The sequence below is a fragment of the Mesoplodon densirostris genome, chromosome 7 (genome assembly GCF_025265405.1).
Source record: "Mesoplodon densirostris isolate mMesDen1 chromosome 7, mMesDen1 primary haplotype, whole genome shotgun sequence".
Classification (NCBI taxonomy): Eukaryota; Metazoa; Chordata; class Mammalia; order Artiodactyla; family Ziphiidae; genus Mesoplodon; species Mesoplodon densirostris.
In genome coordinates this window covers 115,562,279-115,577,531 of record NC_082667.1, presented here as the reverse complement: position 1 = coordinate 115,577,531, position 15,253 = coordinate 115,562,279, and the positions used below count along the sequence as shown (strand labels likewise).

General features: G+C 42.0%; 1 protein-coding gene across 3 annotated transcripts in view; it reads right to left on the bottom strand.

Annotated features, from left to right (window-relative positions):
- JHY (junctional cadherin complex regulator) overlaps positions 1 to 15,253 on the bottom strand; it is a 63,382-nt gene that overhangs the window by 44,610 nt on the left and 3,519 nt on the right. For all 3 annotated transcript variants that reach the window (XM_060105010.1, XM_060105008.1, XM_060105009.1), the window contains exon 2: positions 2,585 to 3,101. In XM_060105010.1, the coding sequence (XP_059960993.1) occupies positions 2,585 to 3,101 (517 nt within the window). The remainder of the gene's footprint in view (positions 1 to 2,584; positions 3,102 to 15,253) is intronic.

The window sequence follows — 15,253 nt, the reverse complement described above, 5'->3', positions numbered from 1 at the left end:
CATGAAGATTAAAAATAAATACAAAGCATAGTTCTTGCCCATCAGGGGACATATAATCTGCACTGGTAGAAAAACCTGCACATACTGCATATATAAATAACGATTTGAAAGGAACACATTCCATGCTACTGACTATAATTCAATAAACAAGTTATACCTATCATTCTATCATTGTAAGGTCAAACTAATTTGTATCCTTTTTTAAAAGAAGAGGAGTAAAAGAAGGAAATATAGGTTGGAAAATGGTGAAGAAACAATTTTGAATATAATTAGCAATCAACTCTTAAACATTTGAACCTGGAGAAAGTGGTAGAGAAGGTCAATGGCCACTTCAAAGGATAATTCACAAGCTTAAAGATTGGGCAAGCCTAAAATGCTTTAAAGTTTCCTCCTTGGCATAATGAGAAGAAAATTATGCTATGGAATCACTGGCAACACACCATGATATTGTTTGTAAATTAAGTTATAACTATTAAGAAAAATTAGCAATTACAAAATCAATTAAAGAGTTTATAATAAATCTTTTTTCACTTTTATTATTAGAGATATAACTAATTTTTTTGGCCTTACTATTTGCCTCTTCTCTTTTGAGAACACATTTAAAAATAAAGGAAAAATATTGTCCTAGTCTAGGAGAAATTATTGGCTATAATCATTTTTCACAGAATTTATATTTTAAAATGAACAACCAAGCAAAATTCAAAATTTCACAGTTTTATGGAAAAGTACATTAACAACTAAAACTGAGTCAAAAATGTTAAAAATTGTTTGAAGTCAGCTAAGTATTCATTTTGATAATCAACTAAATATACACACCCATTCCTTTGTTTTATTATTAGTTACAAAGGCAAGGATGTGACATAATCTTTTAAGACCATATAAGGAGTTTCTCAGTTAAGAAGAAAAAATCACAAATGTTCACCCACTTCATCCCTCTTGTTCTATCAGGAAATACTTACAGGTTAGAACAGGTGAGAGTACTCTACATAATATCAGTTTGAATTTGGGAGAGGTCTAAGGGCATGCCTATTTAATGTAATAACCTCTCCTTCATATTTGAAAATGATCCCACATTAGTGGGAGATGAATTTCAAGTTGTCTCCTCAATAAGGGTGGTGGATGCACTGATCCAGCCAGTTTTCCCATGTTCACGAACATATCAACTAGGAAGTGGGCTGATGTGATCTTTATGTGCACCCATGAAATAGAACTAAGTTTACTGGCTCCGACAGGCTTTTTTTTTTTTTTTTTTTTTTTTTTTCTGTTTTTTGGCCGTGCCGCACAGCATGCGGGATCTTAGTTCCCCCACCAGGGATTGAACCTGTGCCCCCTGTAGTGGAAGCGTGGTGTCTTAACCACTGGACCACCAGGGAAGTCCTCCAACAGGTTTTTTGGTTTTTTTGGGGTTTTTTTGCGGTACGTGGGCCTCTCACTGTTGCGGCCTCTCCCGTTGCGGAGCACAGGCTCCAGAGGCGCAAGCTCAGCAGCCATGGCTCACGGGCCCAGCCGCTCTGCGGCATGTGGGATCTTCCCGGACCAGGGCACGAACCCGTGTCACCTGCATCAGCAGGCGGACTCTCAACCACTGCGCCACCAGGGAAGCCCCCTTCCAAAAGGTTTTGAATCCATCATCTGGGTTAGAATTTACCCTCAAAACGATCAGATGAGAAAGGGACGACACTTATTATTATTCCAATTTTATAGATGGGGAGACTAAAGTTTATAATGGTATCACATCACTTGCACAGGATAAAAGACAGTACAGTGATTATCAATGGAAGTTGGAAAGATAATAGAAAGATAATAGAATCGACTGGATAATTAAAAAAAAATACTCATGTTGTATCCTGCCCTCCTTGCACTACCACCCAATATGTACACAGAATCTAAGTTGAGAATCACTTCTGTAAGTGAGCTGCTGTTATTGATATGAGTGTGTCATTGCACCTCCAATGTACTGGAGGAATTTAATAGGGTTGAAAACCAGTGCCTTAGGGGGAACAAAGGCAACCAACATAGGGAATCAAACTCTCAGCCCTGTGTTTTATCTAATGGAGCATACAGTTAAAAAAAATTCTACGGTTCCTTGAATAGGAACATTTTGAATATAATAATTGAATTACAGCACTGTAAGCCATTGATGGCTTTTATTTTGCTCTTAAGAATTTGTGGGGCCTCCCTGGTGGCGCAAGTGGTTGAGAGTCCGCCTGCCGATGCAGGGGATACGGGTTCGTGCCCCGGTCTGGGAGGATCCCATATGCCGCGGAGCGGCTGGGCCCGTGAGCCATGGCCGCTGAGCCTGCGCGTCCGGAGCCTGCGCGTCCGGAGCCTGTGCTCCGCAACGGGGGAGGCCACAACAGTGAGAGGCCCGCATACTGCAAAAAAAAAAAAAAAAAAAAAAAAAAGAATTTGTGGAATATTCCCTTGATTCTTCAAAGAGGGGCAAGGGACATGGAGTTCATTTTACTCAGCCAGGTGGTTACAGTGGCGTCACCATCCCAAAGGAAGTGATACCTAGCTATTTCAAACAAAGGCAAATTCCTGTCTAGTGCTCAGAAGGGATTTTTAAGTAGCTGCTACATACCTGTTCTGGGTGAGTTTCCCGCCTTTTTTTATTGTGAAGTTGAAGATAAGAGTCCATTTTCGGAGTGGGTAATCCCAAAGTCAGCTTGTTTTTTTCCACAAAATATTGTTTGGACTTCCTTTGCCGAGGGCCATGTGATCCTGGCAGGAATACCTCATTCTGTGAACTTGAACTCTTCAAGTAATGAGAGAGGTTGCTGGACTTCTCCAGGTCACTGCTGCTCAGCACTGAAAACGGCCCGCTGCGATGGGCACCGTGCTCGTAGTTTGGGCTTAAAAATTCACTCCCGAGTAAGGAGGCTGTGCTCGGTGGGCTCTTCTTCTGTTCACCTTTCCACCCTGAGAGTTCCATCGAAGTCTCCTTGGAACGGTAAAGTGGATTCAAAGTCAGATTTTCTGCAGAGCTGTCCACAGACTCTGGCAATGCTTCCATAGCCAACAACTTCCCCTCCTCTTTTTTCCTCTTCCAATTTGGGTCATATCGCAGGTCTGAGTATTTGTCTTCTATGGGTTGTTGACTGCCCAAAGCAGAAAAGAAATGTTAAGTCCTTTATCCAAACAGATTTACTCGTTCTCTTTAGCTGATCATCTTATTCGAAATCAATCTCCATCTTTCTCCTACAATTTTCCTTTTACTATCTACATGGGAAAGACACATCCGAGGCTCACATTAGACCTACACATTACACATAAGGGCAAAAAGTCATAATTATCTAAGTTCATTGAAATACGAAATAAAAATGGGGGATGGGGACTTCCTTGGTGGTGCAGTGGTTATGAATCCGCCTGCCAATGCAGGGGACACGAGTTCGAGTCCTGGTCTGGGAAGATCCCACATGCTGTGGAGCAACTAAGCCCGTGCGCCCCAACTACTGAGCCTGTGCTCTAGAGCCCATGAGCCATGACTACTGAGCCCGCATGCCTAAAGCCCATGCCCTGCAACAAGAGAAGCCACCGCAACGAGAAGCCCATGCACCCCAATGAAGAGTAACCCCCGCTGGTTGCAACTAGACAAAGCCTGTGCACAGCAACGAAGATCCAACGCAGCCAAAAATAAATAAATTTATTTAAAAAAATTTTTTTAATAAAGTGTACAATTCAGTGATTTTAAAAAATGGGGGATGGTTAATTTATATATGCTGGAAAACAAATGTCTATAATGTTAAACCAGTAAATGGCCTTGATGCAAGGAATGCTGTTACTTAAGACACACCATAAGTTGAATAAGTTACAAGCTGCTGAAGATAAAATGGATTTCACACTTAGCTAGTGATCTACACATTTAGCTATTTATCTGGGAAGGGAAATTCGACTGTTGCCTGAACGACTCAGTCTGAGCCTTTCGTGGGAGGAAAGCAAGACTTATCCCAACTGAATACCTACATAGGTTCATCCTCCTGTATCAGTGATTTTTACTTGTGACTTCATTTCATCTTTGTAGATTTTATCAAATGTGCTACAGAAAGATTCCTAACTTTTGGAATCAGATGGTGCCTCTGAAAGCTCTGTTTGTACTCTCTTGGTCAAGTCTATGTACACAAAACTCAGTAGACAGGTCAGTGTGAGCTTTAAGCTGTAGACAGCCCTAACTGAATAAAAGGTTAAGCACAGGGTCCAGCCCGAGGGGAGTCAACTGGTCTGTAATCAGTACATATGACCCCAAATAAAGTCCTCCCTTTTCTCCATGACGATCTCAATTTGTAAAGTATCTCTTAGTCTTAACCAAAAAAGAAAAAAAAATGCTGGTAATATGGCATATTTAATGCCTGCTTTGATCTTCAAAAGCTAAATGGGAGAGATTTTCCTTCCTTGGTACAGTAGATGCAACCCTCTAATCAAAAAGAAAATGTAAATCATCTGGGCTTTTTATGCTATTTGATATTCCCATTTATAGAGGACATCATTTTATGCTGGGTAAACAAACTAATGGTGCCCCTAATGTTAATTTAGTCTTCTTAATGTGGACCTAGAGTTCTTTGATTTGATGTAAAGCAAAAACTAGAGCGGAAAGCCCCAACTCCTATGTCTTGCTTAATTGTCACTTTGAATTTTTAGTGTCTTTTTTGCTTTTTTTGTTTTTTGGCTGCACTGTGAGGCTTGCGGGATGGGATCTTAGTTCCCCGACTGGGGATTGAACCTGGGCCACGGCAGTGAAAGCGCTGAGTCCTAACCGCTGGACTGCCAGGGAATTCCCCTTGTCACTTTGAATTTTTAGTTCGCATATTAAGACGGAAAGCTTCTTGGGATAGGCTGCTCTTCCTTTTCCACCAAGGGAAGAAAAATGATATTCTCTTCCAGCAAAGTGCCTGAATGGAGATGGTCCACTTTGGCAGGAAATCGACGTCAAACTGTGCAGCTCGCTGCTCCCGAAACTCCACAGGGCTGCCTGCCTCTGAGGCTTTGAGGGGGTTTCTCCATGTGATGTCCCCTCATGTGAACTTACAGGAGTTTTTGGCCCTGCCTTTCACTTGGCTCCAAGGGTCACTGGGCATGTAGTGTCCCAGGGGCAGGGAGGGGGCCAGCAGGGCATAATCTAGATTTGGGACTGGACAGACCTGGGCTTGAGTTCGGGTTTGCCACTACCTATCTGTGCATCAGCTGGCAAATCATGTCACCTCCGAGCTGGTTTCTGTCATCTGTAAGTAGGGATCAATTATATTTGTTCTGTTTATTTCTCAAGGTTGCATAAAGTCAAAATGAGACAATATAGCTTACTTCCTGTTCTGTATTTGTGCTTATTTCACTTTTCACTATGACAACCGTATCTTCTCACCTGGTTAAGGTCCTGGGCAGCAGGGACAGAGGGTTATCCTTCCTTCCCTAACCTCTACCCTGTGCTATGGGCAGAAGAAGCAACAAGTGATGCTTCAATCAATAACTGAGCATTAGATATTTATTTTTTAAAAAAACAGCAGCAGGGCCTCCCTGGTGGCGCAAGTGGTTGAGAGTCCGCCTGCCGATGCAGGGGATACGGGTTCGTGCCCCGGTCTGGGAGGATCCCATATGCCGCGGAGCGGCTGGGCCCGTGAGCCATGGCCGCTGAGCCTGCGCGTCCAGAGCCTGTGCGTCCGGAGCCTGTGCTCCGCAACGGGGGAGGCCACAACAGTGAGAGGCCCGCATACCGCAAAAAAAAAAAAAAAAAAAAAAAAAAAAACAGCAGCAGTAAATTAGAATCTAAACATGCAGAAAAACCTCCTGCATTGGACCAAATCAGTGAATGATTTTAGGGCTTATCTTGTGCTGCATTAAGTATAAGGTTCAGCAGTGGTTGTTTAGATGAGGAAGAAAAGATGAAAGTACATCTTCAAGTAAATAAAGATACAAAGATTTTTTGAAATGAAGAAACATGCCGTTTCCCATATCTATGATATATTGAAAGGAAAAAGTGAGTCTAACTCTCCTCGTTCATTCATTCACTTGATTCGACAGAATTTAACTTTCCTCATGCATTTGCTCGTTCACTGATTCTATATTTATTGAGCACATACTAAGTTAGGGGGATACAGTGGTGAGCCCATAGCCTAGTGGGGGATACAGACCAGGAAATGAGCTATTTGTGATTAGAGTGATGAGTGCCCGCATGAGGAGCATGGGGCCACCAGGACTCAGGAGGGACATCCAATCCCATCTTGGGAGAAAGGGAAACTTTCTGAAGGAAGTGATGGCTTAGCTGAGACCGAAGGCTAAGAAGGGCAGGAAGTGTAAGCCAGGCTGAGGAAACAACACGGAAAAAGGAATGGAGGGGAGAGAGAACATGGGGCTTTCAGAGAACAAATTCTACCTGGATAAAATGGAGGGTGGAAGGATTAGAATTCAGGGTTAAGCAGAGGTGAAATCTTGAAGGGCTTTGTAAACTCTGTGAAGGGTTTGGCTTAACTACATTAACTTGAGAGTCTGGATTTATTTAATTAAGTAAAAATCATTTAATTAGAGAGCAAAGATGTTATAGTAAGACAAATACTTTTGGGTAGGCAAAGTGATGAGTTTTTGGAAAGGATTATGTACAGAGGCCATATGGTTTTTGGGGTCAAAGTTTTAGAACAGGTAGCCCTGTCCTCTGCACTATTTAGAGCAGGGGTTGGCAACCTTTAAAAGTAACACACGTTATTGGAGCCCACTGTCTTGCTGCTTTTCTGGGTGGGTTGTAGAGTGCTGGCTTTGGGAAGATAGCACATAGCACACACTACTTACTATGTGCTGATCTAGGGAAAGCTTACAGTGAATCTCTAGTTTTCTCCTTATGGCAACCCTATGGGGAGGTACCATTATTATGCCCATTTAATAGATGAAGTAACAGGCTTGTGTCACTTTTCCAAGGTCACAGAGCTAATACGTGGTGGAGCCAGGATACAGACCCTGGCAGTTGGCCCTGGGATCTGGCTCCTGTCCAGTAACTCGCCCTGTATCACACAGCCAACCCCAGAGGTGGTGGCGAAGCAGGTGTTGTTGCAGGAGGGCCTGCCTTAGGGGAGTTAGTGAATCGGTCGGTCAGTCAGTTGGCCAGTCAACAAATATGTACTGAGTGGCTCCCCAGGTACTAGGCACTGGAGGAGAGCGGTGAGTGAAAGAGAAACAGGCGGATGGAACTGGCTGCTGAGTGAGGAAGACAGGCAGATGGATCTTATGCACCAACAGTAATAATCAAGTAATAAACTAGATGCAGAAAGAAGTACAGAATGTTATGGGCATTTAAACTAGGAGGACAGACCTTGTTTATCAATGAAAATATGTTGACCTCTTATTTCCAGATCCAACTGCTAGATGATATCTCAAAGTCCATTCCAACTCTCTTGTTCTGTGATCCTATGATGAACTCACAGGAGTCGATAAGCGAGGAATGCCCACTCTTTTTAACAAATAGGTAGTCTTTGATGATTGAAGGAAATGGAGTCTCTGACTTCCATCTCTGCCGTTATACTAAGAAAACTGGCACTCAGGCTGGTCACCAGACTTAACTAGCATTAGTTGATGATGGCATGATGTCCACAGTCAGGGCTCTAGACACCCCTCAGTCTCATGGAATAAATGATATGGAATATTTTGGTTCTGAGAAATGGTACCATAGAAAGTCAAAGGACAGGGGTCCTAGAATCAGGCTGCCTGCGCTCAATTCCTGGTGCCACCAGTTACCGTGGGAGTGTGGGCAAGTTATTATACTTCTTGTGCCTCAGCTTCCTAATCAATAAAATGAGGATAATAATAGTATCTACCTAAAAAAAATAATAGTACCTACCTCATAGTCGTTGAGAGTATTAAGCACATTTATATACGTATATATGCTTAGAACTATGTTCTTGGCATGGAGTAAGGAAGGTCCCAGGAAGGGCTGGTTATAAAAGCACATGCCGGGCCTCCCTGGTGGCGCAAGTGGTTGAGAGTCCGCCTGCCGATGCAGGGGATACGGGTTCGTGCCCCGGTCTGGGAGGATCCCATATGCCGCGGAGCGGCTGGGCCCGTGAGCCATGGCCGCTGAGCCTGCGCGTCCGGAGCCTGTGCGTCCGGAGCCTGTGCTCCGCAACGGGGGAGGCCACAACAGTGAGAGGCCCGCATACCGCAAAAAAAAAAAAAAAAAAAAAAAAAAGCACATGCCAACGAGCTCCATCACTGGTCTTTGCTTGCTGTGTGTTGTGTTCTGTTACCATGACACAACATTGGTGTGTACTATGCTTCCTCCTGATGGATCTCAAGGGATTCTTCTCTCCCTAGGGCTGAAGTTATTTTCAGGACACAAAGTTGTCTCGTGATGCACTAAGTGGGACCTTAGTGGCCTGAAAGAATGAACACTTATCTTTAAAAATCCAATTTTTTTTTTTACCACGACCTAGGCAGCATGGAGAATCTGTTTGAACTGTAATTTAGGAAATGGGATTAAGAAATGTCAGTGTTTCCACATGATGAGATATTTTAAGAACTGCTGAAAGATGATGAGGAAGATAAAACTGGGAGAATTCAATTACTTTAGACCTTCAGAAAGAGCTGTAATTTCTAGCCTCAACAAATTGCCATTCTTAGATGCCCACGGAAGCAATCTCACATGCCCTGGAAAAGACTGATATTTTAAGTGAAACCTAGAAAATACAGAAGGGTTTGAAACAAATCAGACACAATGAGTTGCTCTGGCTGGGAAAGATGTTTTTGAACCAATCATTTGAAGAGACACTCTAATAATGTGTATTTACAAGATGAGAATCGGAAAATGTGGCTCTTCTAAGAGCTTTAATTACACTGTACCATGTACACCTGCAATGATTATCTTAAAACATCCCCCTTTCTTCCCCTTTTGATGGAAACCATGTGTTGAGACAAATGGGAGTTTATGTTTTGCAAACTATAGAGCATGGAAAGCTGTAATACTTCACAGAAACAAATCTAATGGTTGAAATAGAACATGATACTAAAGAACCGCATTGTTCTGAGCTTGTGTGCGGAGAAGCTCAATTGTGTTGTGTGGTCCAGGTCAACACACTGGAACAAAATGTGTGTGAAGTGCTCCTTCATCAGTAATCTTGTGCACACAAAACACATACCTCATTTCCTCCCCATCTGATAGGAAGGTTACACGGACAATGAGTACACAAGGCTTTTGTTGCTGTTCAGACAACAGATGCCAGGTCTGCCCTTCAGATGCCCAGGTTAGAAATGGATGCAGAGAGGAAGGGGAGGGTGGTCTCATATGCATATGCCATCCTATCTGCTGGCTCTAATGGACCATATTTGAGCATGACTGTGACAACTTCAGTCCAAATAAAATCAAATCTCCATTTGACGAAGAGCCTAATATTCAGTTTAGTATTCAATCAAAAAATTACTAAAATTAGAGCATGTTTCTAGTACAATGAACATCCTTTGCACTCACAGTAAAATATTCAATAACTGGCCATTTTGCCTGTCGAGGAGGTGAATAAAAGCATTGCTATTAATCATTTAGCAGTTATTTATTTGCCACTTTGAGTAGGCAGTTAAATTGAAACTGCACATGTTATTATTGATTTAGGTTTAATTTAATCCTTTTAAACAGAACAATTATTCCCAATTTATATGCCATTAAATCTTTTATGCATATGAACAGCAAATTCAATTTCTGTTTAAGTGTAAAGTGTTTTGTTTTTTTTTAAGTGTAAAGTTTTTAATGCTTCTTTAAGGAGCTATAAAACTGACAATTGTTTCCAAGGATTTCTGAGCTCTGTGCTCATTTTAATCTTTTTATCAACAGCTTTAAGTAAATAAAATGAAATAAATCCAAAGGATTAAAAAATCACTTTTGCAAGTATGAAATAAAATGGTTCCACAAGTATACTGAAATGCTTTGGGGAGGCTATTTACAACCCAGAAAATTTCATTTAATGCAGGCATTTATTCTGCTAAAAATATTAAACATGTTAATAGAAGAAAGGTAGTTTAATGAACCGAAGGCCAAAGACTGTCTTTAGAAACACACTCAAGTGAAGGGACTGGATTGTTATCTGGTGAATTTTATTTACTGCAATTATAGAGTTTAGATAATTCCAACTAAAGTCCCCCTTTTTTTTCTTTTTGACAACAGGTTTATGGCTGCAAAATAACCAGATATTTGCCCCAAGTTCTTATTAGTACCAGTCTTGATTCAAGGACAATCTGAGTGTTAAATGAAAATAAATTATCTTAAGAGGGCGTGTTAGTAATTGCAATGTAAAATTCTAGTACGTCATTTCTAATTAAGATTATCTTATGTGAAACCAAGGCTGCATCTTCACAAGGGAAATGCTGTATGACACAGAACATATTTAGAAACATAATTCCTCTCGTTCAGTGAGAGTTTACAGTGCTCAAGCCAGACATTTTTGTGGAAGGCTTGGATATTCTTTTCATTCTCCAGAAACAATGGCTAAAAGCCAGGGACCAAGATTTACAACATTTCCAGGTGCATACACTTTCTTTAGATAGAGTCTCTTGTATTTTAAATGCCAGATATTTACAGCAACAGGATTGCCAGGTAGCTGTGACTTCATGGGCAAAAGCACTAGACAGGTCTTGACACCTGGGTCCTGGTCCAGATTTTGTCACTGAGCAGCTGTGTGAACTTGGGTGAATTTGTTATCCACTCCAGGCCTCAGGTTTCTCATTTTACAATAAGGAATAGACTGACCTTTAAGAGTCCTAACAGCTCTCAGAATTCACTAATTTTTAAATTGAATTGGGCCTATCATGCGAAACTCAGCAATGTATATAAGTGTTGGGAAAAAAACACTTATTTTAAATTCAATCCATTAAAAAATTATAGTAACCAAAGATTTCTACATTTCCACATTTGTCAGGGAGTAGGAACAGATTAATACAGTGGAGGTCGTGAATTAAACTATCTCCATAATTACTTGGTTACAAACTTCCTAATCCTCTTGATAAACTTGAAGGATTTCAGGTGATGTAAATTTAAATTACACTTTGTGAGGTTTCAAACTCACTATTTACTTATTTTAATACAGTAATGCATCCCCATTTGGAAATAAGCTAGAAAGGAACTCGTGGTCGTCTCCGAGGGCAATAAAATCCCAGGAGTCACAGTGGCTTTAGCATTTCTGGTGGGGACTGTGCCTCTGATAGACACAATTCATGCCCAAGCACACGCCTTACTCCCTCCTCTGCTTGTCTATCATGATGGCACCGTGCCTGCTCTGAGGAGTGCATCAGGGTTTGACTGCTGCACAGCTTGTGAGCAAGTGAGCATAAAACAGCAATGATGGGACTTCCCTGGTGGTGCAGTGGTTAAGAATCCACCTGCCAATGCAGGGGACAAGGGTTTGAGCCCTGGTCTGGGAAGATCCCACATGCCATGGAGCAACTAAGCCTGTGCGCCACAACTACTGAGCCTGTGCTCTAGAGCCCACGAGCCACAACTACTGAGCCTGCGTGTCACAACTACTGAGCCTGTGTGCCACAACTACTGAAGCCACCGCAGTGAGAAGCCTGAGCATGGCAACGAAGAGTAGCCCCCGCTTGCCGCAACTAGAGAAAGCCCGTGTGCAGCACTGAGGACCCAATGCAGCCAAAAAAATAAATAAATAAATAAATTTATATTAAAAAACAGCAATGACAACAGCCTACGACAAGTCACCTCTCTGCTATGACTATACACATGTGATCAGAAATAAATAACCAAAACGCTAGTAGCTATCCCCAAATACTTTGTGAAACCCCTAAAATTCGGTATATAGTAGAATGTGTTTGAAAGCAGTTGGCCAGCCAATGGCCTTAAATTGAAAATCTACCTAATCAAGACAGTATAAATCAACATGGATGAATGCTGCTAGAAACTAACAAGAATGAGAGTTGACACCTGGAAGCTCTCAGAATGTTCTTGGTAATACTAGAATATTAGATCTAGCCTCAAGTGTCACATTTACTCTCCCAACCAGAGCAAAATAAACAAAAACAAAAAAAACAAAACTCTACAACACTTATGAGAGGAAGTAATCTCCCCTCAGCTTAAATATATCCAATGTGTCCTACAAAACAGTTGGGGAAATTAAAATACTGAGTTTTAGTTTTTACTAAGTCTCCCTTTACCCACTTTCTGTTTTGCTTATCCCATACTGCTACTGAAGTCCTAGAAATCATCATTCAATATTTCACTTGATTCTCGTATTATTCATCAGAAACAACATACAGTGGTCCCTTGGTATCTGCGAGCGACTGGGTCCAGGACACTCAGGGGATACCAAATTCCACAGATACTCAAGTCCCAGAGCCGGCCCTCTGTATCCATGGTTCCACATCTGCTAATTCAACCAATTGTGGATTTTGTACTACTGCAGTACTATTTATTGAAAAACATCCTTATATGAGTGAACCCGCTCAGTTCAAATCCATTTTGTTCAAGAGTCACCTATATATGCAAGTGTTTGAGAGGAAAAATCATATACCACCATAAAAATGCAGATTATTATTCCTGAGTCCTTTTCTTACCTTCAGACAATTCTGAAATTCAGTTCAACTAAGAATACCTTACGGTGCCTATCTGCCACCCAGTAATTTCTGGTACACGGTGGTTTATGAGACAGAACGTGGGCTCTTTTGTGAAGGCTACATTTCCCAGGTGATGAGAGCTCAATGAATGAAAACATTCCGTTTCCCAGCAGAGCTGCTGAGGAATATAGGCTCTATGACCTCACTGCCCAAAGTAAAATGCCATTAATATTTATAGTATTCTGGGCTTCCCTGGTGGCGCAGTGGTTGAGAGTCCGCCTGCTGATGCAGGGGACACGGGTTCGTGCCCCGATCCGGGAAGATCCCACATGCCGCGGAGCGGCTGGGCCCGTGAGCCATGGCCGCTGAGCCTGCGCATCCGGAGCCTGTGCTCCGCAACGGGAGAGACCACAACAGTGAGAGGCCCGCATACCGAAAAAAAAAAAAAATTTATAGTATTCTGAGGGCACAGGATCCTTTATAAATTTGTATTACTTTACTAAAATTTATAATTTTACATGCATATTTAATTTGGCCTCAGTTTAGTCCATACTGAAATCGTTACACCTTTAATTTTTGCTAGAGAGCAAAACTGAATCCTTTACCAGATCAGCCCTTGATCGCCTATCTAGGTACTTATAATTAGAGGCTCAGACTTTGATGTTAAAAGAGAGTTAATTCAGTTAAATTTCTGGCTCTGCCACTTAGTAGCTACATACACCTACACAACTTTCAGAGCCTTGGTTCCTTATCTGCAAAATGGGGATAATAATGCCGATATCTAAGAGCCTCTTGTAAAGATAAATGAGATAATATATATCAAGCAAATAGTCCTACAAATGGTAGCTAATTATATTGAAGTATTTTTGTAAATAAGACCTTATCAAACACATATACTAGTTACTGTACTGCTGCTTTCTGATTTTTTTTTTTTTTTTTAACATATGAGGTTTCAGTAGGCCCCAGAGCTGAAGAGGTTATCTTTAATGCTCTAGGAATTACATTGATCTCTTTCTCCTGAGTGCCAGAGTGTCATGGGGCTAGTTCTGGAGTGGGGTTTAAGGATTATCATAAGAAGATCCTCTTTCCACTCTTGATTCATTCACTGCAGTCAATGCTGCTCCAATTTCCATTAAGTAAAAGGTTTTCTCTAATCCATATACATCGAACTGTGGCTTGACTTTGCTGAGGAACAAGGGAGTAATTGCTTTGAGGAGCTTCTAGTAACATCAAAACACAAGAGTAGGGCTCAAGTGATTTTGTCAGGCAGATTTTTAAAACGGTTGCCCATAAAAGCAAGAAGAAAGAGATCTTCCGTTTTAAGGCAAGGCTTTGACTAATTATTTTGAACTACAATTCCCAGAATGCCATCTACCTGACAGAAATGAAAGTCGTCTTGAATTTCATACTGAGAGCCTGAGATCAATTTGTCTATTTCATGGCTAGTAAACTACTCAGATCCAAATAACAATACACCTAAGAAAGGTTTCCAAGACTAAAGGGAGGCAGAGAAAAGGGGCCAGGAACAAAACACTCACCTGAAGGATATTTTTGAGGCATTACTTGGCTAAATGCTTCAGTTCGGCTTTCCTTTGTAGTACAGAACTGGTCCCGTAAATGTTCAATGTATGAAGCACTGTACAGCCAAACAATTACTAGGGCTGTAACCCCTTCTAACCCTGGGGGTTATAGTCGATCATTAAGGATTTCTAAGGCAAATCCGTCCAAGGAAAATACCATTATTTAAGGATCTCTGAATCAGAAGACCGAGGCCCTAATGATGCTTTTGACTTTGTAAGTATGGTTTTTTTTTTTTTTTTTTTTTTTCTTTTTGCGGTATGCGGGCCTCTCACTGTTGTGGTCTCTCCCGTTGCGGAGCACAGGCTCCGGATGCGCAGGCCCAGCGGCCATGGCTCACGGGCCCAGCCGCTCCGCGGCATATGGGATCCTCCCAGACCGGGGCACGAACCCGTATCCCCTGCATCGGCAGGCGGACTCTCAACCACTGCGCCACCAGGGAGGCCCTAAGTATGGTTTTTTATTTTGAAATATATTGAGTGGTATTTACATTGTCCTTGGGTAAAAAGCAAGGTTAAAGTCAGGTCTCTGAGCCCCACTCAAAGAGCAAAAACTCAACATTGGGGAAATGAGGTCACGTAATGGCTCCTTGCCTTGGTTTCTTCATCGTAAAAGTACAGACAAGAATACCTGTCCACCACAAAAGATATTTCTTTGCCGATGCCCCTCCCACCCCCATAGTAAATAAAAGTACCATTTATTACCTAGGAGACTATGCCTCTCCTAGATTAGAGCTACAATACAAACATGGTTTAAAGTTCCCCAGGCTTTTTGGCACCAGGGACCGGTTTCATGGAAGACAATTTTTCCATGGACGGGGGTGGGGGTTGGGGAGGGGGGGTGGTTCAGGCGGTAATGCGCGTGATGGGGAGCGATGGGGGGCAGCAGATGAAGCTTCATTCGCTGGCCCGCCGCTCACCTCCTGCTGTGCGGCCCGGGGGTTGGGGACCCCTGGTTTAAAGCATAGAGTCCGACTGCAGGAGTTTTCTGTTCCACCACTCACCCGGTGGAATAAATGGGTATAACATAACTGGTTTCTTTAAGCCTCATTTGCAGTCTTCAGGATGGGAGCATTATAGTGTCCACCTGTTGAGGCTGCCATAAGGATTAAATGAGATGATACATGTAAAGCGTTTGGCACAGGGATGGG